This window comes from Bombyx mori, chromosome 13 (assembly GCF_030269925.1).
Source record: "Bombyx mori chromosome 13, ASM3026992v2".
In the NCBI taxonomy this organism is placed as follows: Eukaryota; Metazoa; Arthropoda; class Insecta; order Lepidoptera; family Bombycidae; genus Bombyx; species Bombyx mori.
The window spans coordinates 17,686,776-17,713,938 of record NC_085119.1 but is presented as its reverse complement, the minus strand read 5'-3'; the positions used below and the strand labels follow the sequence as shown (position 1 = coordinate 17,713,938).

Genomic DNA, 27,163 nt, shown 5'->3' with positions numbered 1-27,163 from the left:
GACTGTACCCACTCGCCGTCAGGTGGGTCGGATGCTCGTCTGCCTACAGGGGAAAAAATGCGTTGGAAAAACATTACCCTTCTCTGCAGTCGGGGATCCTCTCTGGGGACGGCCTTGGGCGCGGAGCATATCACGTTGTCTCCCTGTCGCGAGGGTTCAGGGAGCTGGAAGGCGACGTTCAAGACGTCGGCAAGGAATGGAAGAGAAACACAGATATAACCATCGGTTCTTTATTTCCGAAACCAGCGGGTGCGAGGGGTCGCCTCGATGCGTTCTGATTAAAGTAACATTACATTTCTGGTCCCGTGTTGTGACGACTCTGCTTAGAGTTACAGATTCGACAAAGTACATTTCGTTATCGCAGAGCGCACAGGATCCTGTTTATGACGAGGCATCTGATACATAGTGTATTATATATTGTGTACTTAAAATAGTCACTCAATCGATCTTGGAAATATTGTCCCCGGTGCGAGCACATTTTCGTCAGTATATTAGTATATAGTAATTATTAGTTTAGAGCGGGAGCTGCCTCGAGGTAGTCGAATAGCTGACGTCGTGTTGCGGCCCGCCGGTGAGAGCGCCGGCGTGCGAGCCGGCGGAAGTGCAACTTCATTTTTATATTTAAAATTAAACATAGGCCTCAACACTCGGAACTCACTACATTACATTATTTAATATCCCATCAACCATGTAAATAAATCCTAATTTTAAGTTAATAAGCAAATACAAACTCCTAGTGTTCACAAAATGACAAGGAGGGCGGTCCCTCCGCAGGTGACGTCACGCGCGCGGGGCTCACGGACTAAACGTCACTTCTACTCTCTAGTTAGTAACTAAGTACAAGTGTGCGCAACTTGAACATTATCATGAGAGTGGCGTGCGGGTGGCTTCTGTGCGCCTCGGTGCGCCCCCGTGAGCTCCACGTGAGTGCGGTTGTGCGTTATGCATATACAACTAAATTATGAGAATGACCGAAGTGTGGCGGCATTGCGCGCCCTGTCGTCATCACAATCGCTTAAGTACAGTTATCAGCCTCGAAGTATCATTGAGCAATTTAAGTACAAAACGAGTTTGAGATTCATAGGCACCGTGTCCGAAGCTGCCGGGTGCGGCGGGTCCGTGTCATGATCAAGTAAAAGCTATATAAATATTATAAAAACGTCAATAAACAGTAATCGTTTACAAATACATATCTCGTCTCCGCCGACTTCAACAAAAAAGCTGCCTATTTCCTAAAGTTGCACGCACACGAGCGATTGGTCCGTCATTATATTATATTGCATGAATACAAGTCCGGGGCAGCAGGCGGGCGCGGCTGCGGCTGTCCGCGCGGTCACATCCCGGACTCCGCGATGCCCTCGTCGTCTGCGGAAGGATCCAAGCGTTAGTACCGGGGAGGGGGAGGGGGGACACTCCGGCGTCGCGAGTGCACAGGCGCATGCACTCATCACTACGGCGCATGCACCACATCAAAACCATATTCATATTACGATGCAGTTACTTTTGTTTTAAATTTGCATTGCACCGACATTTGAACGAATTTCAGCACATTTTTTCAACTCATAAGTGCATATAGAATAGAATGTTGTTAATATTTGTATTCAAATTCAGACAAACAAAAATTAGGCGGTCAGATCAGTAAAAGTTAGAACTTGTTATATCGCCGACCGTCCCCGCGCCGCCCCCGCCCGCCCCGCCCCGCCCCCGCTGCCTCCCACAAGCAACTGAAGCACTACGTAATTTTTTATTCACAGAAAATATGTGACCGAGGGCGGCTCTCCTGGGGCGGGGAGGGCGACTAACACGATTTACTTGTTCCCTATAATTTATTACATTGTATTTTTAGGAATAGATCATATTTATCCATTCCACTTGATATTATTGCTATTATCTGGTTAATAAGTACAAGTCAAGGAACATATCGGAGCAGGTACCAAGGGAGGGTTCTCTCAGGCGACCCCGGCGGCGGCCCGGGGGCGGGCGGCGGCTTAACTTGGAAGTGTCGTGAGCGGGATTCAAGCTTCTGTCAAGTATATTGTATGCTGTGGTAATTTCCGCCATAAGATGAAATTTTGTAATATCATTATTTGCATCTCAGAAATTCTTAATGTTGAACATTTTATCAGTATGGTAAGACTGCGGAAGGAAGATTGCAAGCGAGCAGAGACAGAGGGGCGTGGTGCTCACGTGGCCTCGCGCTCGCCGCCGCGCCCGCCACCGCGCCCGCCACCGCGCCCGCCACCGCGCCCGCCGCCGCGCCCGCAGTCACTGCAGCGGGGGCGCCGTCGGGGCCGCACGCGCGCTGGGATCACTGTTACCTTCGAAGGCCGGGTTGTGGTGGTGGTTGTTGTTGTGCGGGGGCGTCAGGTCCTGGCCCTCCAGCACGGCCACGAGGCACTGGTGGATGCAGATGTACTGCTGCTCCGACTGCACCATGGCCACGCGCTCGCGGCGCATGTTGTACACCATGCCGAAGATGTCGACGTAGTCGTCGCGCGCCGCCAGCTGCTGCAGCGCCGTGTCCAGCGTGATGAAGGTGCCGGAGCGGCCCACGCCGGCGCTGCAGTGCACCACCACGGGGCGGCCGTCGGCCGGGCAGCGCTCGCGGAAGGCCCGCACGAAGCGCGCCAGCGTGGTGGGCGGCTCGGGCACGCCGAAGTCTGGCCACGTGGTGAAGTGGAAGTGCAGCAGCACGCGCTGCTCCTTGCCGCGGCTCACCAGCAGCTCCGTGACGGTCCAGTCGGGGTAGCGGCTCTCGTTCAGCGCGGTCACGGCGATGTCCCCGTAGTACACGGGCCGCGTGTCGTAGGGCCAGTACCGGTCGCACTTCTCGCGGCCCTTCTCCACGCAGCGAGTCAGCATCACGACGGCGCGCGAGCCCGACTCCCAGCACATGCGCCAGAAGTCGTCCCGGGTGCAGTGCAGCGGGCCCTGCGTCACGATGAACTCCCGGGGCGAGTTGTACCCGGGCAGGTAGTTGGCGTTGATGTAGTCGGAGCCCTCCTCGTCGTCGACGGGCTGCAGCTTGTAGCGCGAGTGGTCGTACGGCAGGATGTTGGTGAACCGGTTCTTGGGACGGTTCACGGGCAGGTCGGCCGCCGTGCACGGCTGCTCGCGGCCCACGTCCTTCAGCTCCTCGAACTCCTCGCTGAACCTGCACGGAAACGAGGCTCATGAGCGTCCGGCCGTCAGTCGCACGAGCGGGTCGCTAACGGAATCAGGAGCGCACTTGAAGTCGGAGTCGGCGGACATGGCTCGGTAGTGGTCGATGAAGTCCGCCACGCGCACGGGGCGGGAGGTGCGGCGCGGCGCGGGCGCGGCCGGTGCGCGCGCGGCCCGGCGGCGGCGGCGGGAGGCAGCCAGCGCCGCCAGCGCCGCGCCCGCCACCGCCAGCCCGCACACGCTGCCGCCGATGATCCACGCCGTGTTGTCCACCTCTGCGAACACGCGAGGTTTCCGATCAATTCAATTGAAAATGTGTAAAACGTATAATTAAATAGAATCAGTAGTGTAGGCGCGGGCGAGAGCCTCCCGAGCGACTGCGCGTTATCTGTCGCCGATAGATACCGGCCCTATCGCCGTAATCAGTGATTGCTTCGTCGTCTCTGTGATTAGGTAAATACACTTTGCGATTGAACGCGATGAAGGTTAAATTAGTTATGTACCGATTACTCTTTTGCTGTCAACCAATACTTTATTTCAAGAGTTGAGTTGAGTCATGGAGCCCATGTCCCGGTGTGCTCGGAGCGACTCACCCGTGGCCACGGCGACGTAGGCGGTGTCGGCGAACTTGTCGGGCGCGGTGAAGGCGCGCAGCTTCAAGAAGTATCGCGTGCCTGCCTTCAGCGGACCGTTGCAGTATGCCCGGCCCCCTCCCTCGCACCGCTCCGAACCCAGCGTGAACTCCTCCACCGGCGACGACAGGAACGGGTAGTAGGGCTCCGTCACCTGGTAGGGCGGCCACACCGGCAGCGCGTGCACGTCGCGCCAGGACGGCAGCCGCGCCGGCGTCTCCGAGCGGTTCTCCTGCGCCAGCACCAGCGTGTACGCGGTCACGTTGCCGTTGACTGCCGAGAAGTAGTCAGAGCGGAACCGCACCACGACCGTCGTGGTGGTAGCGCGCACGGCGGCCGGCGCCACGTCCGGCGGCGGGGCGGGCGGCGCGCCGATGGCCATGTGCTGCGTCCAGTGCGCGGCCGCCCCCGGGCCGGCGCCCGTCTCCCCGTGCAGACTCAGTTCGTACGTGACCCCGGGCGACAAGCCCTCCACCGTGACGCGCGTGGCCTCCGCCGCCAGCTCCAGCGAGCGCGTGAGCTCGGGGCGGCCGTGCGGGGCGTACGTGAGCACGTAGCGGCGCAGCAGTCCGTGGGCCTGCGCCGCCGACAGCCGCCACGCCATGGTGAGGGAGCTGGGCCGCGCGTCGGCCGGCCGGAAGTCGGCGGGCGCGGCGGGCACGTCCTCGGCGGTGCGGACGGCCACGCTGCGCTCCGGAGACACCATGCGCAGGCCGCCGCCGTCCCCGGACCGCACCCTGACGGTGAAATCGTACGACGTGTACGGCTCCAAGTCGGTCGCGTTGATGGACAGCCGGTCGGTGACCAGGGTGCGGACTTGTTCGTCGGCGAAATACTGGAGCTCGAAGTCAGTGTGGTCGCCCCCAGGCCGCTCCCAGGTCAGCGTCACGAACCGCGCACCCACGCGCGTCGTGTTGAGCGCGCGCACGGGCCGCGGGTCTGTGGACAAGGGGGCGCGTTAGTCGGTGCGGGGCGGGGCGTGGCGGGGCGCGGCGGGGCGCGGCGGGCGCTCGATACGTACGCAGCCTGGTCTGGCGCTGCACGGGGTGCGAGGTCACGTTGGCGCTGAGCGTCCACATGGTGACGTCATAGAGGCGGCCGGGCACGAGGCCGGGCCAGTGCACGCGGCGCGGCGCGGGGGGCGCGGGCTGCGCGGGCAGGGCGGCGTCGCGCGGCGGCTCGTCGGCGGCGCCCTCCAGCAGGAAGCGGTACTGGTCGAAGCGCGTGGCGGAGCTCGGCGTCGGCGTGAACAGAACCTGCCGCGAGGCGCGTCTCACTTTACAAGCCATGTTCAATGTAACCATTAAGTTTTAACTACGAACAGTTTACTTTTGATTGAGCTGCTCGGGAGAGTGCTGTTGAATTCTGGGCTAAATGATATCAACACAAAATATTATAAAAAAGATGTAGATTCTCTTGGTTGACTTCGAAATGTTTTATTATTTTCTTGTCTAGAATGATGAATGGTGAGCGAACTGTTACCATAACTTTTCTGTGATCTTTGATCACAGAAAGGTCACGGCGGCCGGTGCGTAGGCGACTATGGACCTCTGTGACCCGCTGCATGAGCACGGGCGGTTGTAGCTCAGGGTGGCAGACACGGGAGGCATTGATGATTCGATTCGACGACATGAATATGTGCGTGTGTCCACGTGAGACACTAATATAACAGGTTGGGAAAAATGTCTTTTCGCATTATAGTATGTATAAACTTGTAATAAAATCTCTTTTGCTATACCATTTGTATCTGGCTGGTTTTGGTATCATTAAAAGTTTAAATTTTAAACAAGATAATTCCAAATTTAAATATAGGTAAATGTGTGATTTTTATTTATTTTTCATACTTTCAAGATGAGTGAATATAATAAAGAAATTCGATACATTTTAAAAAAAATCTACAAAAAAGGTAAAAATGCAACGCAAATGCTGCGAAAGAAATTTGCGATGTTTATGGCCCACAAGTCTGTGTGCAGTCTGTGAGAGGAGCACAAATTTGGTTTAAGCGTTTTCAATCCGGATATTTTGATGTCAAGGTGCACGTCGCTCTGGTCGCCCTGGAAAAAGTGGAGCAAGATCGACATATCAGTAGTTACGACGTAGCTGAAGAACTGGGAATTCACCAAAAAACAGTTTGGCGCATTTGAAAAAAACTGGGTACAAAAAAACTCGATATTTGGGTACCTTACGAGCTCACTGAAAGAAACTAATGAACCGTGTACTCATTTGTGATTATTTATTACGACTTAATGAAACCGAACCATTTTTGAAGAAACTAATAACTGGTGATGAAAAGTGGATCACGTACGACAAGAACGTGCGAAAAAGGTCGTGGTCAAAGGCCGGTCAGGCTTCACGGACTGTGGCGTAGCCCGGGTTAACTCGCAACAAGGTGATGCTGTGTGTGTGGTGGGATTGGAAGGGCATTATTCATTATGAGCTGTTACCTCCAGGCAGGACCATCGATTCTGAACTCTACTGCGAACAACTGATGAGATTAAAGCAAGAAGTTGAGAGAAAGCGGCTGGAAATAATCAACAGAAGGGGTGTGGTTTTTCATGTCATGATAACGCTGGACCTCACACATCTTTAGCCACTCAGCAAAAATTGAGAGTGCTTAGCTGGGAAGTGTTAACGCATCTGCCGTATAATCCTGACCTTGCACCTTCAGATTTGCACCTGTTTCGGTCTCTTCAGAATTCTTTAGGCAGTGTCAGGTTAACATCACGAGAGGACTGCCAAAACCAATTGTCGCGGTATTTTGATTAGAAGCGCCAAAATTTCTATAGCAATGGGATCATGTCCCTCCCTACCTACAAGATTAAAAAATGTTGTGAATTTTCTTTAAAAAGGCGAAGAAACTTTTTCCGCAACCTTATATACACATGCATGTATCAGTAGAGACCTCCCGGGGGAGAAGTCGGGAGCGGCCAATTATTTATTGAAAATGTGAACAATAAACAGAAGAGGAACGTAACAGAAAAGAGTGAAGTGTTGGGGAGTGTACTCACGATGATGCCGGGCGGCGCCTCCTCGTCGTCGCTGGGCTCGTTCACGATGGTCATCTCGGACAGGATCAGCGGACCTGCGGGGCGCGAGCTTCCACTTACATTTGCATAATAACGGAGCTTTTTATTTATTTATTTATTTTTAACAAGTGAAAATAAGAAATTTTTAGCTGTTGAGTTGCTGCTAAAGTAAATAAAATTTAGCTGCATTGTTTTATTTCCGGACATTACAAATATCGGTATTCAAGGTAATTACGTGTTCGCGTGTGTATGGTGAGCAGGTCGCTGGTGAGGTTGTAGGAGTGCGCGGCCAGGGTCAGCGTGTAGCCCACGCCCGGCGCCAGCCCCGCCAGCAGCGCCGGCGGCGCCGTGAGGTTGCGGGCCCGCTCGCCGCCCGCCGCGCCCCGCGCAGAGTCCTCGTCGGTGCCCTCCAGCCCGGCCAGCTCGGCGTGGTCCGTGGGCCACCAGCGCACCTCGTACCGGTCGACGCGTCCGGAGCCGTTCAGCCATTCGAGCGTGACGTTGCGGGTGCCCACCAGCTGCGCCACCTCGGACACCGGGTTGGGACCTGCAAAGCTCCGTGGCGTCAGGGTCTGGTCGCGCCGCGCACCGGCGGGGCGGCGGGGGGGCGCACTCACGGATGGTGTGCTCGGCGTACAGCGGCTGCCCGCTCTCCACCACCTCGCCGCCGTCGCCGGGCTCGCTGACCGTGTCCAGCTGGATGACGTAGCGCTCCCCGTGCGTCATGTTGGTGATCTGCGTGAACAGGTGAGGTCAGGCCGGGTCGCGCGGCTCGCGGCGGGGCGGGGGGGGGCGGGGCTCACCTCGGCGGACGCGGCGTCGGGCGGCAGCAGGTCCAGCTCGGTGAAGCGCGCGGCGGACAGCGTGCGGTAGCGCAGCGCGTAGTGGCCCAGCACGCTGCGGGCGGGCGGCGGGCCGCGCCACTGCACCAGCGCGCTGTTGGAGGAGGCGCGCTCCACCCACAGGCGGGTGGCAGCCAGCGGCCGCACGGGCTTGAGCATGCGGTGCGCCTCGCTCGGCAGGTCGTGGCTCATGGCGGCGAGCTCGATCTCGTACACGGCGCCCGGGAACAGGTCGGCCAGCAGCGCGCTGGTGTCCTCGGTCCGCAGCTGGCGCCACTCGGCCGGCGGCCCGGGCTCCGGCACGCGCGCCCGGTAGCGCAGCACGTAGCGCGTCTGGCGCGAGTTGACGTCGGAGCGCCAGTGCAGGCGCAGGGCGGCGGCGGCGGCCTCCACGCGCACCACCACGGGGGCCAGCGGCCGCGTGGCGCCCCAGCCCCAGGTCTCGTTGGACTCCACGGCGCGGGACAGCGCGCGCACGGACACGGTGTAGTTGCGGCCGGGCAGCAGCGCGTCCAGCGTCACGTTGGTGTCGGTGGTGGTCAGCGTGTTGCTGTCGTCGCGCGAGGGGCCCGCCTCGTGGTAGGAGACCTGCGGGCGAGGCGCGGCTGTACTCGAGCTCAAGTCTCACATTTATTTAATGAGTTCATGCGGCAAGGTCGAGTGTTCCGTTCCGCGCGTGCACAGCCGCAGCTCGTCGACCGAGTGAGACTTAGTTCAGTTTTATGCATCACACGTTTTCACGCACATTTTGTTTTGTAAAAACAAAGAAAACTGGGTATTTATTGTTTTTGATAAGCAATGACTTATTTTTCGGTGATTGAAAATTAAAATTGATTAATTACTAAAAATGGACAGTGAATATTTTAAAAATATTGAATTATTATATGTATTGAAGCTGGTCGATATAGAGCAGAGAGCGCGGGGGCGGCACCTTGTACTCGTCCTGCGCGCTGCCGTCGGCGGGCTGCCACGCCACGCCCAGCCCGCCCTCCGCCGAGCTCACCAGCAGGCGCCGCACCGGCAGCGGCTCTGTCGTATGGACTTATGTTTATTTTCTATACTTTCTTATCTCATGCACTGCAACCTCATTACGAACTATAATAAAGGCGTACATTACAATTAGAATTACTTTTGAAACGTGAAACGGGTTGAAAAGTATAAACCTAATATCTGAAATGCCAATCACTAGCGCACGCGGCGTGCTCGTCCGGAGCCGGATGCGCAGCCGTCACGAACGAACAAAAATCGTTATTTAAAGTCGTCGATAGCGATGCACTGGTGTTCGAATCCCGCAGGCGGGTACCAATTTTTCTAATGAAATGCGTACTTAACAAATGTTCACGTTTGATTTCCACGGTGAAGGAATAACATCGGGTAATAAAAATCAAATCCGCAAATTATAATTTGCGTAATTACTGGTGGTAAGACGTCTTGTGAGTCCGCACAGGTAGGTACCACCACCCTGCCTATTTCTGCCGTGAAGCAATATGCGTTTCGGTTTGAAGGGTGGGGCAGTTGTTGTACTGTAAAATATCTCAAGGTAGCTGGCGGCAATTACGTTGTAGACGTTTATGGGCTCCGGCAACCACTTAACACCAGACGGACCGTGAGCTCGTCCAAACATCTAACTAATAAACGAAAAGGCATAAACTAAGAGAACTAGAACGGATTGTGTGAGTAAACAAAGAATACAGACTGAGCGTGAGGTCGAGGGCGGCGGGCCAGGAGGTCACCTTCCCGGCCATGGTCTTGACGGTGAGCGAGTAGTGCGCGCCCGGGTCCAGCCGCCTGAACCAGCAGGACGGCTCCTCGTCGCGGCCCAGCAGCAGCGGGCTCAGCCGGCGGGCCGCCCCGCCCCCGGACACCGACACCTGGTACTTCTCGAACTCGCTCTCCTCCAGGGGCGGCAGCCACGTGACGCGGAAGGCAGTCTCGCGCAGGTCGTCGGGCGGCGCGGTCACGTTGCGCGGCCGCAGCGGCACGGTGCGGTACTTGGCGGTGGTGGGCGCCGAGATCTCGGGCTCGGAGACGGTCTGCACCGAGATGTTGTAGGCCCGCCCGGGCACCAGACCTTTGAAGGCGGCCTGGGCGGGGCCGGGCGGCTCGCCCTCCTTCTCCACGTATAGCACCGAGTCGCGAGCATCGGGCGGCTCGATCGACACCTGTCCGCCGCACAGTGGCGACGCTAAATATTACTGCCAGTTCTTTACACGATAACCATATCTTTAATTAATTAATTCACCTTGTAGTGCGTGTAGGCGCCGGGCGGGTAGGGCGGCTGCCACAGCACCAGCAGCGTGGTCTCGTTGCGGAACCACACGATGAACTTGCCGGGCGTGTTAGGCTCTGTGGACACGCGCACGGTACACTCGTACCTTCACCACTGTCTCTGCTGATAGCTTATTCAATTTCATAACACTACTAAAAATAAAAGTGCGAGCGTGCTTCAAGCTTTTACGACAGTGAACGAGCTGACCGGCGCGATGACCGGGCCTGCGCAATTTGTACAGCGACTGGGCTACTCTCGACTACGTTGTAACAGAAATGGGCAGGTGTTACATGAGCCTCAATGGTTTTGTGAAAAAAATAGATTTAATAGCGCAACTCAATATTATCGGCAATAGCAAGAAAGTAAACGAAGCTATTACTTTAAAAACTAATCAGCGAACAGCGAACATGCACATGAAACAAGAGATAACTATACTTCATTAAGAACGCATATTTCGGTGCGATTTCATCACACTTTAGTTCCATAGATGGATTTATTTTACAAATACTAGGCATGCAATCTTTTAACTCGCAGGATACTGATAAACAATGAACGATCTTTATAAATTTCTTGCTTCACCAAAGATTGGCGGGAGGACAGTCTTAAAAGGCGACATAAATTAAATGCGACGTAAATTTATTTTTTGTTAAAGGGCGCTTTTTCAACTTAATCAGAGGATACTCTATTGGTAGCACACACTTGAATTTACATGTAGATGTAGGTATATATAGGTAGGTATATTTAAAGCAACGATGAAAAGACGAAGCTGTGAAATATTGCCCCTCACAGGAAACTGAGTATAAAGTGTTTCATTATATTTGTATTCCTAATTTGAAACACGTTAAGCCGCGGATCATCTCTATCACCGTCGAGATGAGTCGTTGCGACCTTAACATTTACACGGCGACCTTACTGATGTGTTATCGATTTGGCGACTGATATTTCTGTACAAATATTCGTTCTCAGAAATATGTTTTGAGCGCTCATGTGTACAAAGAGTCCTCTGACTTACTTATCACCATTACTGATGTACCTACAAAAGCAGCAAGTTATCGAATCCCAGTTACCACCGGAGCGCTGCGGCTCAGCTGAGACAAGAGATAGAAAGCCCCTCTGTGTTGTTGTAGCCATAGGGTACCCCGCTGATGCATAGGCCCCACAGATATGGTCTCCCTCCACGTCAAAGCGGCAGTCCTCATCACGCTCTGAACGGTGCGTCGTCAAGTGTGTACAGGACGATCGGGTCATCTCCTACCACGCGGTCGCCACTCAAACGCGATCGATGCTGCGTTGACTCTGCCGGCCGTAGAGTATGTCCTATCCAACGCCATTTAGTGGACAATGTCTTGCGCGATGGGGGCTTGGCCACATTTAGTCCAGAGATCTTTATTGAGGTAGTGTCTGGCCAGAATATGCGGAGTATCGACCTCAAGCAATTATTTACAAACACCTGTAGTTGGTTCGTGAATGTCTTGATCACCCTCCAGGTTTCACATACAAACAAGAGAACACTTTTAACAATGGAGTAAAACAGGGTCAGCTTGATCCGACGTGTCAGGGCACTTGACTCTCAGACTCGTTTCAACTGCGCGAACGCACCCTTGGCTTTCCTGATTCGTACCTCTACATCCTCGTCCGAACCACCCTCATTGGATATGGAACTCCACAGATACGCGAATCTTTGTACTGACTCTAACGCACAGTATGGAGCTTTAGAGGAGTAGTCTTTTTTGTTGATACGCAAGCCTCTTTCCTCCACAGGGATAGCTGTTTGCTCAAGTTTTGTTTGCATCCGGTCCAAAGTCGGCGTCACCAAGACCATGTCGCATAGTCAATTGCGTATTGCTATTCTTAACCATTCGTGAGCACAAAATGTTAGCATAATTTATTTTATAATTCTCTGGTTTCATAGACTCAATAACAAAAACAAAAAAAATCTGAATTTAGTGTAATAATTATTTAATTTATTTTGTGTGTGAAAAATTCTGACACGGCAATAACAAGCCCTTATTTTGTTTCAGTATTGAATGTACCAACCGTATCCTTAACCTTATAGTGAGCAAACTCAGTGCAAATCATTTTCAACTAGACATTCCCACACTAAGACGAGCTTAGCGTGGTAGTGTTGCCCAGTGAATGTGCTCGCGTGTTTAGTTCTGAGCATTAGAAGTGAATACAGACAGCCCCCGCGCGGTTGTTACTATTATTTGCTTTATATTCTCATGTTGCAATCCCAGGTGTGCCATTTCCAAAAAGGCGTCGGTCCCCTAAATCTTGCTTTGTAGTCAAACCGCAGTATGGCTCCATGCATGGGCTGACCGGCAGTTAGCGTGGGCAATGAGTAGTCCAGCTTTTTTTTTTTTTTTTTTTTTTTTTTTTTTTTTTTTTTTTTTTTTTTTTTTTTTTTTTTTCCTTCCTATGCTGATAGCCTTGAGAGGCTATTTCAGCTTCACCCTAACGTTTGTAGGTGAGCTCGCGGGGCTCAACCGGAGAGTTGCTAACACTGACCCTAGCAAGAGCAGTGCTTCGCAGAATCTACCACCGGATCGGAAACGCGACCCACTGAGAAGATCCGGCGAGAAACTCAGTGGGCTGTGTCTATGGGTTAGTTCGCTCGTCGAGCCCTTCGTCGCAAGCGACGGGTTCGACGAGGACGGTGACCGGAGTAGTCCAGCGCTGGTGTGAAGTAGATACAGCGGAGCCAGCATCGCACACGCCTCATCGTTTACATGCAATACCTTTCAGTAGGCAGCGGCTTGGCTCTGCCCCTGGCATTGCTGAAGTCCATGGGCGACGGTAACCACTCACCATCAGGTGGGCCGTATGCCCGTCTGCCTACAAAGGCAATAAAATAAAAAAAGTGTGTGTGTCCGCTCCGACGCACGACTGGAGTTTACTGGATATAAATATAAATTTGTGTCAGTTGAATACAGTAAAATATGGAAGTTACGTATTCTAGTGAGAATGATCCGGGAGTTGCGGAACACGTGGATGCGGTAATTAAGTAAGTCTATATAATTCACTTTTACAATTAATATATAAGTTGTCCATTCACTGATAGAAGGAATTGTTTATATTTAATAAGCTTTATTAATAAATGATTTGTAGCGGGTTATATTCGGGTATCAACCCACTAACAGTTGATACGTTCAGGAATCGAACCCGAACGGCGTCCGGCCACAAGCAAAACGATGTCGGTAAATTAAACGAAACAATACGAGAAATAGTTCTATATTACGACAACACGATACACTACAGATTATTAACAAATTAACGAGACACAAAACAAACGACTAACAAATATATGAAAATACAATAATGAGAGAAACGCGCGATCAGTACGAGGCTTTGTGGCGGACTGCCGGCGCAGCAGCCTGGCGTCACCTGCGATAACGCGGCCGCGCGTTGGCTCCTGATTGGCGCGCGCACGCATCACGCAATCAGGAGCCAATCAGGCGCATAACGCATTTCGTGTGACATGCTATACTCTCTAGTACGATTTTGGTCCCCATAATTTTCATACCCCGGGCCTATATATGTAAATCGATTCTTAAGGAGTAAACTCCAATAAACTCCAAAAAAAAGTGTGTGTGTCCGCTCCGACGCACGACTGGAGTTTACTGGATATAAAAAATTAAACGAAACAATACGAGAAATAGTTCTATATTACGACAACACGATACACTACAGATTATTAACAAATTAACGAGACACAAAACAAACGACTAACAAATATATGAAAATACAATAATGAGAGAAACGCGCGATCAGTACGAGGCTTTGTGGCGGACTGCCGGCGCAGCAGCCCGGCGTCACCTGCGATAACGCGGCCGCGCGTTGGCTCCTGATTGGCGCGCGCACGCATCACGCAATCAGGAGCCAATCAGGCGCATAACGCATTTCGTGTGACATGCTAGTACGATTTTGGTCCCCATAATTTTCATACCCCGGGCCTATATATGTAAATCGATTCTAAAGGAGTAAACTCCAAAAATAAAAAATGTGTGTGTGTCCGCTCCGACGCACGACTGGAGTTTACTGGATATAAAAAATTAAACGAAACAATACGAGAAATAGTTCTATATTACGACAACACGATACACTACAGATTATTAACAAATTAACGAGACACAAAACAAACGACTAACAAATATATGAAAATACAATAATGAGAGAAACGCGCGATCAGTACGAGGCTTTGTGGCGGACTGCCGGCGCAGCAGCCCGGCGTCACCTGCGATAACGCGGCCGCGCGTTGGCTCCTGATTGGCGCGCGCACGCATCACGCAATCAGGAGCCAATCAGGCGCATAACGCATTTCGTGTGACATGCTAGTACGATTTTGGTCCCCATAATTTTCATACCCCGGGCCTATATATGTAAATCGATTCTAAAGGAGTAAACTCCAAAAAATGTGTGTGTGTCCGCTCCGACGCACGACTGGAGTTTACTGGATATAAATATAAATTTGTGTCAGTTGAATACAGTAAAATATGGAAGTTACGTATTCTAGTGAGAATGATCCGGGAGTTGCGGAACACGTGGATGCGGTAATTAAGTAAGTCTATATAATTCACTTTTACAATTAATATATAAGTTGTCCATTCACTGATAGAAGGAATTGTTTATATTTAATAAGCTTTATTAATAAATGATTTGTAGCGGGTTATATTCGGGTATCAACCCACTAACAGTTGATACGTTCAGGAATCGAACCCGAACGGCGTCCGGCCACAAGCAAAACGATGTCGGTAAATTAAACGAAACAATACGAGAAATAGTTCTATATTACGACAACACGATACACTACAGATTATTAACAAATTAACGAGACACAAAACAAACGACTAACAAATATATGAAAATACAATAATGAGAGAAACGCGCGATCAGTACGAGGCTTTGTGGCGGACTGCCGGCGCAGCAGCCCGGCGTCACCTGCGATAACGCGGCCGCGCGTTGGCTCCTGATTGGCGCGCGCACGCATCACGCAATCAGGAGCCAATCAGGCGCATAACGCATTTCGTGTGACATGCTATACTCTCTAGTACGATTTTGGTCCCCATAATTTTCATACCCCGGGCCTATATATGTAAATCGATTCTTAAGGAGTAAACTCCAAAAAAAAAAAAAAGTTGTGTAGTCAATAGTTTAAAGATACGAGAACACACCAAGCTCTCAGGGACCTAGCTAGTGTTAATGTAGCAGTGATGACGTGCGTCTGTTGACTTGCCAAATGAGTAGTATTTTTTGATTTCTTCGAACTTTTCCTCATTCATTGACCTTTAACAAACTTATAACACAAATCTATACTTAGATTGTATATGTGTACACCTTCTGTTTATCCATCGATTTCGTTTTTTCTGTAGTAGCTTTAGTGTATCAATTATATTTTGAAATGTTAATATATAAAGGTATACTTGTTAATAAAATGAACCCGGACCTTGGGAGCCAGCCATTATGGTCGAATAGTAAACAATAGGCAGGCACTAGTTATTGTAAAACTATAAAAGGTTTTACATTAAGGGAACTGCCAAAAACTATCCCGAGTAAGCACTAATGTATCCAGTCGGTGCCTCTAGTGGTACACACACAGACACGCCTAGTGTTGCGAGGCTACGGGGGCACATAGACAGCTCAAAGTGAACGTCACCGTCCACCTCGAGACAGAAGGCCGAAGCTCCACTTACATTCTGTGAGGGTTATTCCAGCCTTCAGATTGACTGTATGACTGTGTGACCCTTACCCGTGTGGGCCTACAATATTAACACCAGTAAGTTTATCTTATTTAGATATATTTAAATAAAAATAGATGTCTGTATGTGTTCTTAAACCAGTGATTCCACTGAGGTGAGAGTTATGCAATTGTTCTCAGCACTCCAGGGAAGGTTTCCGTCGTAGAACTATCACCGCATCATAATTGAAGATCCTGTGTTTTTCATTCAATTAGCGGTAGTTAGCGCGGAGCTCCGTACCCTAACAGTCTACAGACAGCTACGAAACGGAAAGTATCTATAAGGGAATTACAGGGAAAATAGAAAAACGAATGGTGGCACACACGTGTAGAGCATATGTAGCTGAAGGATGAGACCGCACAAACGCGTGGAGTAATGTTTTTAAGTTATTTCAAAGTTAACGCAGAACCACGGAGCGCACCTAGTAGTGTATTTGTATTAGTTCGTTTCCGCGTGACCGCAACGCGTTTCGCAAACCAGTCCCGAGAGGGGCGCCGCGCCGCCGCTCGGTCAGCCTCCGCACGGAATTACAATTTTAAGAAATATGGCCCCCAAACCTTTCAATACGACTTATTGTTTAGAAGCATATTTTACCTTAAGCGTGGCAGCATTGGATTTTGAATATGTCTGCGGCCGCTTTTCGCACCACATTATGACTTTGCTTAGTGTATATATATGGCATCATAATGAGAAATCATTACGATGCCATACTGAGCCATGCTGAACATCAGAAGAAGTCTGACACGCCATCAATGCAAACGTTTATTGTTTGGCCACAATTGTCGAGCTCCGACGACGCTGATCTGCGGTCCGTTCGTTATATTGGTTTACAACTTGAGGCGGCGTACACTATGCACAATGACAAGTTTGAAGTTGAATGTGTTTGTGTTGTGACGTCACGGCGGAGCAGGACGTGTCCCGGTCGCAGCTCGCGGCGCTTTCTACGCTGCTCATGATTCATGAATTTACTTAAGACTACTTCGAGAGCGGACGTAGCTTAATTGTATTGTTGTGAAGTAGGTACCTAGGTAGACATGGCCTTCCGTTGCCGCACCATACCGAGGTGGAGGTAATTTGTGTCGTTTTTTGATTCAAAAATGAATTCGAAAGTGCTTTAATAGTAATTACGCAACGAATGCTTTATAGTTAATGTAACTGATAATTTGTGTCCGCGCCCAGCATCCGCTCATATATACCTACTTGTATATGTATATGTGTGACATCTTGTATCGCGCTGAATTCTGCCGTACTGATCGAACACACAATTGAAATCATTATTTCGAAACAGTCCTAGGGCTGGGTAATTGTGTTATTTATAGTAAGTACTCTTTCATGATGTGTATTTTTCATAATTAGTTGTCCGTAGTAGAAACGGTTATGTTATATTGACTATTGATTCCCGCGGATGACGAAGAAGCTGAAGGCGTACCTAGTGTTCTTATATCTCTTATTATATTGACTCTCTCAGACATAACCCACTAAATTTCTCGCCAGATCTTCTGAGTGGGTTGCGATTCCGATCCGGTGGTAGATTCTACGAGGCACTGCTCTTGTTACGGCCAGTGTTTGCAATTTATTTGAGGTCGAGCCCGTGAGCTCACCTTCCGTCCGCGCGTAGCTGAAATAACCCTTTAAGCCACCAGCGAATAGGTAGGAAAAAATATATACATACAGTCGTGGTCAACTAATTAGGGACATTCAAGATAGTGAAGGGCTATAACCGGTTATGTACATTTAAATATAAAACCCTATTGATTTCTCAGCACCTATTATATGCATAATGTGGTCCGATTATTTTGCTATAAATGGCTGTAAATAAAAGATTTAATAAATAGAAAAAGTATTTAATATCAAAGATTAAACATGTATTAAATATTAAGGTACAATTCTGTAGCGGACATTTAATTAAGGACAGTAAAGTATAATGAAAAATACAGTTACACAAAACTTATAATCTTCAGTGTTATAATATATTTAACAGCTCCATTTTATTACGTGTAAAATCAGTGCCCAGTAGCAAAACCTTTGTTAGTAATTACCGCTTGACACCGATGTGGCATAGACATTATCAGTTTCTGACATGTTTCGACAGGAATGTTTGCCCATGCCTCACAAAAAGCTTCATGAAATTCATCCAAATTTGTATTACGATAAGTGGCAACTTTTTTCTTGATTTCGTGCCAAAGGTGCTCAATTGGCTTGAGGTCCGGGCTATTTGCTGGCCAATCTAGCACCGATACAAACTGACTAGTAAGAAACGACTTGACTGAATGGGCGGTATGTTTCGGGTCGTTATCCTTCTGAAACGTCCATATAATAGGGAGATGCTCCTCAGCAGGTCCAATGTCCATATTTACGTGCAAATGCCAAACGAGCATTTCTATGTTCTTTCTTCAACAACGGTACTTTGCGAGCCACTCTTCCGAACAACCCTGCTTCTACCAAACGTTGTCGAACGGTCCTCGCAGATACACCGGCTCTTTCGTTTACCCCAAACACTTGGTGTTTAATTAAAATAAAGCTTAGAAACGGATATTTCTTAGCTAACCTGGTTATCATTCTATCTTCTTGCGGAGTCGTTTTTCTCGATCTTTTTGTTCTGGACACATTTAAAGCTGTGTTATAGCGCTTGAAATGTTGCACTGCATTGCATACCATAGTTTTTGAACAATTTGAATGTTGTGCTATCCTTCGGTATGACTAACCACGCCCGACAAACTTCATGATAATTTTTCGTAGTGTAAGATCGCAACTTTTATTTTTGCCCATTTTTCTTCAAAATAATTCTCAAAACTTAAAATAAAAAACCTGGATTGCCGCCAAAACGACCACTTAACAATAAGAAAAGAAACAAAAAAGTATTAAAATTCCAATTTTGAAATTAGAACGCAATACCTCAGTGTCCGTAATTAAATGGCCAGCCAGCATTCTTTGAACCAATAGCACTATGATATTGTATCAGCTATACTGTAAAGAGGTTTAATGTTTAAGAAGTTGTTATTGTTTGTATAATCGCGCACATAAATGACTAATTACACTTACATGTAAAAGATATGGAATATTGCTAAGATTCGTTGGAAAATAAAAAAAAAATTCAGAATTTGGCTTAACTAGAGATTGTCCCTAATTAGTTGACCACGACTGTATATATTGACTTTCATTTACAATTTCAATAATTAGCATCGTACTAATAGTTTCAAGCCATTTAGTTGTTTTATACAAACATTTTTTGTTATTGAATAGTACGGCAATGTGTATTTTTAGTCATAATAGCGTTAGTTGGTCGCCAGACAGATTCAAGGTTGAACACACGAGCGAAGGCATTATATTTTAATGAATATTTTAAAGTCTGAAAAACTCATATAACTTGCTATTTCACTTGAATTTTCGGAAAAATATGAAATTGAGGCGTTCATGCGTACATAATAAATACCATACATTCAATAAAATTAGGTTAGGCAAAATAAAGAAGTAGGCAGATGTGAAGACAAGCAAACAAAACTAGTAGTTGCACACAACATGCATGCGTGGAGCAGGCGGCACATGCGGCGGTGACGCACGACGCGTGGGAGCTTACCCTGCGCTCCCGGCTCCTGTGCGCGGCAGCCGCAGCCGTAACATACAAAATACACATCAGACTCAACAATAATGACGATCCACGGTACCACGACGCGGCGCCGTTAACTGACAGTTAGTGCCGGACGCATACTGTCCGTGGGCCCGTACCCTTTGTATCGGCGCGTGCGTAGAATGCGCAGCCAGGCTTGGGCACTCACAGCTGAGAAAACGTCAGTTTGCGGTTTCATTGCGCTTACACAACACCCGTTACGCAACTACACTTTTACAACGATCTAGTCGAATTGCCGAATTATAGACGGTCTTGAGTAAGAGAACCTACATTCGACATGTCAGCGTCAACTGGTCACGAGTTTAAACGTCGACAGTCTATCGAAGAGCGCGGACGACAGAAGCCTCGATAAGCGCACAATAGTGTCACATCACGTACCAGACGTGACGGAGCTATTGTTCTGATGTTTCCTGAGTCTATTCAAGGACACTCATTGTTGTGTTGAAATATTTAATGATAGTGTATCAATGTCCTATGTCATATCTCTTACTGCTTAGAGCAAAGTGCTGCGGCTCCGGGCGAGGCGTCGTAGCCTGCCCGTTCGATTCTATCAGTTATCAACAAATTTTTATTCAAACCGATTCTAAAATATATCATAAATACATCAATGAGATCATCGTGGAGTGTACTAACAAACTGGTTTTGTTTAGAAGCTTTTTGCGAATTAATATGATGGAATATAGTACTGAAGGTAGTCGTCGTAGTAACTAGGACGCCCCCACCCTCCTGCTTCCCGCCGTATCCCACACAGGCTCGACAACTCGAGGCGACGTCACCGCACATATCATGACGTGCCATTAACCAGGCGTAGATCTACCGACTTCAATCACAATGATGCGTAGTTATAAACAATTTCAAGATCTATAAAATCCAATATGAAGGTGAGGGTCGAGTCGATCTGACAATGTCGCGCGATCCGCACCCAGACGGACAGCCTCGTGTAACGTGTACATAGCACATATATCGTCGACTCTGTACTATATCTAGCTCTCTATCTACTCGTATCTATCGTGAATACAATGATGTTTCGTTCGCTATATTTTACAACTTTGAAACTTTTTGCGCATTTTGCGGATATATTTGCAGCAAGGCAATACGGGACGAACCCTCCGCGGTGGCCGGCTATAATAATAATTAATAATAAACAGTTAATAAATAGGGGTGACATTTTTTTGCATCCAAATTTGGTATTGCGTGTCCGTTGCACTGCTATAAACCGGAAGGGTTGCCGAGACGAGATGTCGGACAATGCGCGACGGTAAGGCTAGTCGGTCGGTTACTGACTTGTGGTGAAGTTGCGCGAGGCGTAGGCGGCGCTCTCCTTGTCGTGCAGCAGCGTGAAGGCGTGCAGCTGGTAGGTGGCGCCGGGGAACAGGTCGCGCAGCACGTGCGTGTCGTTGCCGCGCTCCACCGTGATGTTGCGCTGGCCGCCCTCCGCGCGCTCCGTCAGCGGGATCACCTGCGCCGCCACGCGCCCACTACAGTCCCGCCCTCACCCACACACGCGACGACCTCACCTCTACTTGACACGAGCCGGTTACTACTTTTACAGTAAAACGTCATTCAAATTATGAAACTTTATCTAAAATTTAATTGGAAGACTGAGATCGACGTCAAATGCCGGCGGATCAATGTGGAAACAATTCAATAAAATTACCTTAAAACGAAAGCCCGTATAGTTACCCTGGGTGGGTGGCGACCAGGATATGGTGGCTTGCTTGTTGCGGCCCAAGGTCACCGTCAAGTTCGTTGGCGGCTCCGGCGCTGCGAGCGTTCACGTCATAACTTCATTCTCCGTAAAAGGTTTATTTATATAAACATACGATCTGATTAAATAAATATAGCAATACCCGTAATTATCGTTTGGTTCCAGGTGAGCAAATCAGGGAAGGTAGAGTTGGAGTAGTAGAGCATGAAATGATACTTGGTGCCGGGCAGGCCTTGAAAGTTAATGGTAGAGGCGCGCGCGGGGACGGTGTGGTTCGGGGCGGGCGTGCCCTCGGGCGGCCGGTAGTCTAGCCGGTACAAGCCGCTCACGCTGTCTCCATCCTCGCCCGCGCCGGAGCCCGGGATCTCGATCACCAGGTCGGCACACGAGCCGCACCTCGTCATGCACTACAATACACAATATATTCGTGGCATTTATGACTTTTTTAATTAACCATACCTACCGAACAGTGCCCGCGGTGCACCCTACATTTATTTGAAGATACCAAACATACTTATGTAAGTATATATTCTATACCTTTGTACTACTAACTACCTACCTCTACTACTACCGTCCATAAGTTTGAAAACACATAATATGTTTTTGTACAAAAAGAACAGCGGGACTGTATGCAGTAAAAAATTGTATCATCACTACATAAATAGTATAAAACAAAGTCGTTTTCTCTGTCCCTATAGGTATCCCTATGTATGCTTAAATCTTTAAAACTACGCTAGGGATTTTGATGCGGTTTTTGTTTTAATAGATAATTGAAGAGGAATATGTATAATAACATCCATTGAATAGCGGAGAAATCAATAATAAATTACAGTTTCCGAAGCGAAGCGAGGGCGGGTCGCTACTTAATTTATATTTTACTAGCGACCCGCCCTCGCTTCGCTTCGCATTTTCGCATTTTTGCTAGTTTAAATTTTTAGGACCGTATTTAGTCGCACTTGAGCACGCGAAAGTTGTGATATTAATATTGTCTGTATTAGGAAGATTTCCCTTACTGCTTTGCTCGTACCTATCCTTCTGAAAATGGCAAAACGCAAGCAAATCACACTAGAACAACGAAGCGCTATTTGTACACTACGCGAGGAGGATACAGTCAACGACAAATCGGCAAAAAAAAGATTAGATTAGAATGAGGCGCATAAAAACTGGACCATAGCTCAATGGGAAATCACTTATAATTTTCGGGTCCAATAGACGCGTGTTTATCCACTGGTCACAAGAAGAGAGGGAAGCACGTACAGTGTCTGCCATCAAACACGGTGGTGGTCATGTCAGGGTTTGGACAAGTTTCGGCAACAATAAGCCCGGTAGTCTTGTGAAGATAACCAAAAAACTCATTGAAGCTATAATAGCTAATAAGGCTCTTCGAATTCTCAAAGATACCGCCATACCCAGTGGACAAATAACATTGGTCCTGAATTCACTTTTTAACAAGACGCTATAATCCTAAGCGGTCGTCGAAACTTTGTCAGAGCTTTTGGAAAAAGAAAAAAAGATTAAAATTTGCAACGGCCATCTCAATGACCTGACCTTTCTTGAATTGTCCCATTGAACTTTCTTACTTCTGAACTTTACATTGAACTCGACAGAAGGGTAAGAAATGGATCATCAACAAATTCAGAGCATTTGTGTACATTATTGGAGAGAGAGCAGAAAAAATGAAATGGAGAATATTTCAAGAAATTTACTATTGCTTAATTTTTAAGTTAAGATCAAAATAAAACTGACTGACTGCTTCCAAACTTTTGGACGGTAGTGTATATACTATACTACTCACACATATTATTCTGTACATATAGTGTTTTACATATTAATGCACAAATAGTATACACAATATTTATTTATCTAATTATTTATTCATTACATAAAATATTTTCACAATATACCTTGTGTGATCAAGTTCAGTCGTATTTCAAATTACGAAGACTGACCTGAGGGACGAGCACGAATGACTATCGAAAAAGTATTCGTATCGCTATCTAGAAAAAATGTATAGGATTTAAACAGCGCCCCCTACCGGCCGTAGAAAGAATGAAATTCAGCAGCACGAATGAGTTTACTTACTTTCGTTTCGCAATCGACGCGTCACGTTCTCGAAACTTATACTCTTAATCGAGGGCACGAAAATTGTTTGGACATACGGTAACGTAAATCTCGAAGGCTGGCTATCCAGTACTACCATTTAATCTTATGATCCGTTTTCGTATCGAGGACTCGAGACATTCGCATTACAAATTCGATAGATTTTCGTGCTTGACGTACTGAAATTTTAAAATTGATTTTGAGTCAAGAACTAATAAGTATCCAACTATCGCAACATCTAACACAATGGAGTGAAGGTAAAAGGAAGACAGTAACGGTTGTCGACAGTCGCACACCGAAACTCTTGAGGCTTGTCGCGAGGCGAGTACTGTCTAACGATTCAGTGAAGACGGCAGTCATCGTCACAGCGAGGGCGTGAATGTATTGCGTTATAACGTACGCCCGTCAGCAAGTAACAAAAAGACTTTCAATTAGTGTTGAGGAACGTCAGAACTCTGACTGAGTATTTGCTCGCCCACCTGTCCCCTGATGAAACTAGGAAGGCATTTGAGCCACCAGTAATCACGTACAAACATGACATAGCTTATAGCTGTGTATACAATGTTTGATTACAAAATATGGTAATATGCTGGGAACGCGACATTGTTTATAGGTTTTATTTTGTTAACTTACTGTACCTTCAGGTTTAAATCTATACATATAAATAAAATTGGAGTGTCTGTTTGTAATATTGAAATAATCGCTTTTTACTACATGCATATTATGAATATATACGGTACATACACCAAAATAACATTTTTTACAATTTTTGTCTGTCTGTCTGTCTGTTTGTTCCGGCAAATCTCTGAAACGGCTGTACCGATTTTGACGAAACTTTCACTGATAGGTAGCTGATGATATAAGGAGTAACTGAGGAGACTTTTTTTAGACTAGCCTCGCCCCGCGGCTTCAATAATACATTGGAAGAAAAATGGCTCACTGGACTAAAACTCAGGCAATTAAAAAAATAAAAAAATTTATAGTTCAGATCCGAGCCCAGCCAGGTGGTGAATAATGCAGGTAACTATTAATAATAATAATAATAACTGAGAACAAATCACGCACGATCTTCCGGCCCCAATTTAGGATCCCCCGTGTTTTATGGGTACCAGAGACAGACAAACATATTTATATATGTTTAGATATACATATACACATATAGATAATCAGCACTCAAACAAAGAGCAGACAGAACAGACCTCTACTACGGTCCTCTCCTAGCATCTGCGTACTCTCCGGTCCCACATAGCGCGCGCACGCCCTAGGTGCGGGGACCTCGTAAAGGATCGGCTACCAGCCCAGAAAAAAAATATTAAGTGGGAGGGACCCTTATGACGATTTGACATGAAAAGCGGGTAGTGGTTTTTTTTACGGTCCAAGCATCTTTAGAGGCTCAGTGAATTCCTTCTGATGTGATCTGTGCAAGCAATCGTTGAGTAACTCGGTGGTGCAGTAGCTATTGGCCCTGACTGTTGCGCCGCGTGTTGTGGGTTCAATTCCAATGTCGGGCAAACATAGTGTGATGAACAGGTTTGTCTTTTTTATATTTATTGCTTTGATGGATGGACGAGCTCACAGCCGACCTGGTGTTAAGTGTTTACTGGAGCCCATAGACATCTACAACGTAAATGCGCCACCCATCTTGAGATATAACTTTTAAAGTCTCAGTATAGTTACAATGGCTGCCCCACCCTTCAAACCGAAACGCATTACATCTTCATGGCGGAAATAGATAAGGCGGTGGTACCTATCCGTGTGCACTCACAACAGGTCCTACCACCAGTAATTATGCAAATTATAATTTTGCAGGTTTCATTTTTATTACAAGATGTTATTCCTTCACCGTGGAAGTCAATCGTGAACATTCGTTAAGTACGTAATTTTTCTAATGAAAAGTTGGTGCCCGCCTGCAGGATTTGAACACTGTTGCATCGCTAGATATGAATGCACTGGACATCTTATCCTTTAGGCCATGACGACTTCAGTTTTTTCTTTCCAAGTTCTTTTTTCCCCTCCAATGATCCCCATGATTGGTTTGAAGAAACGATAAGGCATTTAAAATATAATGGGAAACACCTTGGGAAGCAATAAATATATATTATATTTTACTTAAAATACAAAAAATATAATTTAATATATTGCTTGTTCAGGTTCAAAACTAGATATCACCTCACTCCCCACATTTTATAAATTCATAGTGCTGTGGTATGAGGAAAACAAATGAAGTTCACGAAAAAAAAATTACAGTTAAAAAAAATAGTTAGTCCCAAAATTTTAATTTACTTCATAAAGAGACAGGATGATGCTGGATGTACCACATGCCCCACTAGCCATGATTTTAGGCACTAAGAATTTAGAAATTCAGAATTATATTGTAAGCACAGATTAAAGAAACGCAGCTTTTAGATCTCCACATTTAGTATTGAAGCACAATTACAAATAATGTTTAAAAACAAAATAAAGAATATTCATTTCAGCTTTACATTGTCATGTAGGCAGATTTTTGTTGGCATTTGATTCTGAATGCCTGCCTTTTGCTTCAGATTATTGGTTTATAATATATGCATTCATTGCTAATTTATTATGAAAAAAAAAAACCTTTTTAAAAATGTTTCTTTTTATGTGTAAAAACAAACTCTTTTAAAAAAATAAGTCTTTATGTAGTTCACAAGCTAATTCCAAACATTTATAATTCCCAAAGCAGCATTATAAACATGGAAAAGTATCTTATTTTTGTTAAGTGCCCCCACTACTAGATTTCAAGATGTTTTAAGCTATCAATTTCTGAACAGATTTACAAATTAATTTATATTAATTTTGGATAACACATTTATTTTACAAAAGAATTTCTATAATGAAATTAGATTAAGTCAGCTGTCCTATTGGTAATTTAATAGAAATGGGAAACCTGAGCCTTCATCCTTGGCCAGCACTATTGACTTTTGTTTATGGATTTCAGTAGCCACCACCAGGTGGGACGTGAGCTATATAACTATTAACAACCGAAAACTAAGCAAAGATCTTTGGTAAAATGGTATTATAAAGCTTCATTTATAAATAAGTGAAACATGCACACATAATGACACATGAGAAATACTTAGTTAACCAAATTAGTTAAATGTAAATTTTGTATAATAAATGTGTTGACAAATATGCAATATACTGTTATGAATTTATGTTTGTTTAATTCATTTTACTATAATATTAAATTTTCAAAAAGGTCATCCAAAATGCATTTTGGAAAATCAGTAATCCGTACAAAAGGCTCGTACTGACCGCAAGGATAACTAGAAGCAGTGCCAGGGCCGCAGCGCGTGCGCATCCTCCAGTCGCTTGCAAGTTCAACCTTTTCCACGTCATTGAAGACAATTCTTCGTTTTCAGGACACTTTCTCTTCGAAACACTACACTTATTTTGATTCATTATAGCAGGACATGGTTCATTTGTGCCATCACTTCTGATAATAATATAATTGCACTCGTTTGGCTCTGTTGTGGCACACACACAGGTGCACAATACCATTTTAAAACATTACAGCCTGTTTGACTCGTTTCTTCAACTTTTGTGAAGTTCTGTTTTGGTCACAGAGTACCAGTGTGACAAGATTTTATTTGACGAATCTACTGCTTGTGGAGGTTAAAATCTACTAAATTCTACCAAAAGAGAACGATAAATACTCAAAATCTATTATACTTTTTTTGCTGTCGTGTTACAATGTAAAAGCATGAATCTTCTTGATTAAACAATAAAATAATAAAAAGAAACCACAATTAATTAAAGAGACTAACGTTCTTTTTTTTAAATTAAATTCTAAATAAAAATATAATCAAATCAAATCAAATCAAAAAATATTTTTTTTATTCAACATAAATGAAAGTACATACTTGTTGAACGTCAAAAGAACTACCGCCAATTCACAAGAACTAGCCTCCGTCCTGAGAAGAATTGGCAAGAAACTCAGCGGGCATGTCTTTTTTTTTTACATATAAAATTATTATTTATTTATTTTTAATATTAATTTTTTTTTAAATATGAATTTTTTACACTGAGTATTATAACGT

The 27,163-nt window shown here is 46.6% G+C and overlaps 1 protein-coding gene across 5 annotated transcripts; it reads right to left on the bottom strand.

Annotated features, from left to right (window-relative positions):
- Nucleotides 1-216: 216 nt before the first annotated feature.
- LOC101736187 (tyrosine-protein phosphatase 10D) lies at nucleotides 217-26,711 on the bottom strand. Of its 5 annotated transcripts, XM_062671929.1 has the most exons (17): nucleotides 24,302-26,711; nucleotides 23,085-23,281; nucleotides 22,907-22,999; nucleotides 21,145-21,409; nucleotides 20,952-21,058; nucleotides 20,579-20,753; nucleotides 9,905-10,008; nucleotides 9,359-9,824; nucleotides 8,594-8,691; nucleotides 7,624-8,250; nucleotides 7,438-7,555; nucleotides 7,056-7,367; nucleotides 6,803-6,876; nucleotides 4,816-5,050; nucleotides 3,756-4,733; nucleotides 3,230-3,437; nucleotides 217-3,154 (listed from the first exon to the last, which is right to left on the bottom strand). In XM_062671929.1, the coding sequence occupies exons 4-17, from the start codon at nucleotides 21,404-21,406 to the stop codon at nucleotides 2,266-2,268; spliced, it is 4,653 nt and encodes a 1,550-aa protein (XP_062527913.1). In that variant the 5' UTR covers nucleotides 21,407-21,409; nucleotides 22,907-22,999; nucleotides 23,085-23,281; nucleotides 24,302-26,711; the 3' UTR covers nucleotides 217-2,265. The 5 variants fall into 5 exon arrangements, with proteins under 5 accessions (XP_062527913.1, XP_062527912.1, XP_037870925.1 ...); XM_062671928.1 differs by lacking the exon at nucleotides 22,907-22,999; XM_038014997.2 differs by lacking the exons at nucleotides 22,907-22,999; nucleotides 23,085-23,281 and having other exon boundaries at nucleotides 217-1,365; nucleotides 2,319-3,154; nucleotides 26,379-26,710.
- Nucleotides 26,712-27,163: the final 452 nt, after the last annotated feature.

Bases quoted from the DNA above. Each gene is read 5' to 3' on its own strand.
- LOC101736187 (XM_062671926.1), bottom strand. From the start codon at position 26,624: ATGGTATTGTGCACCTGTGTGTGTGCCACAACAGAGCCAAACGAGTGC. The intron at 21,410-26,378 runs GTCAGTACGAGC...TGTGTATTGTAG, and splicing joins TGCTTCTAGTTATCCTTGCG to TGCATGACGAGGTGCGGCTC. The intron at 7,556-7,623 runs GTGAGCCCCGCC...CTGTTCACGCAG, and splicing joins CCGACGCCGCGTCCGCCGAG to ATCACCAACATGACGCACGG.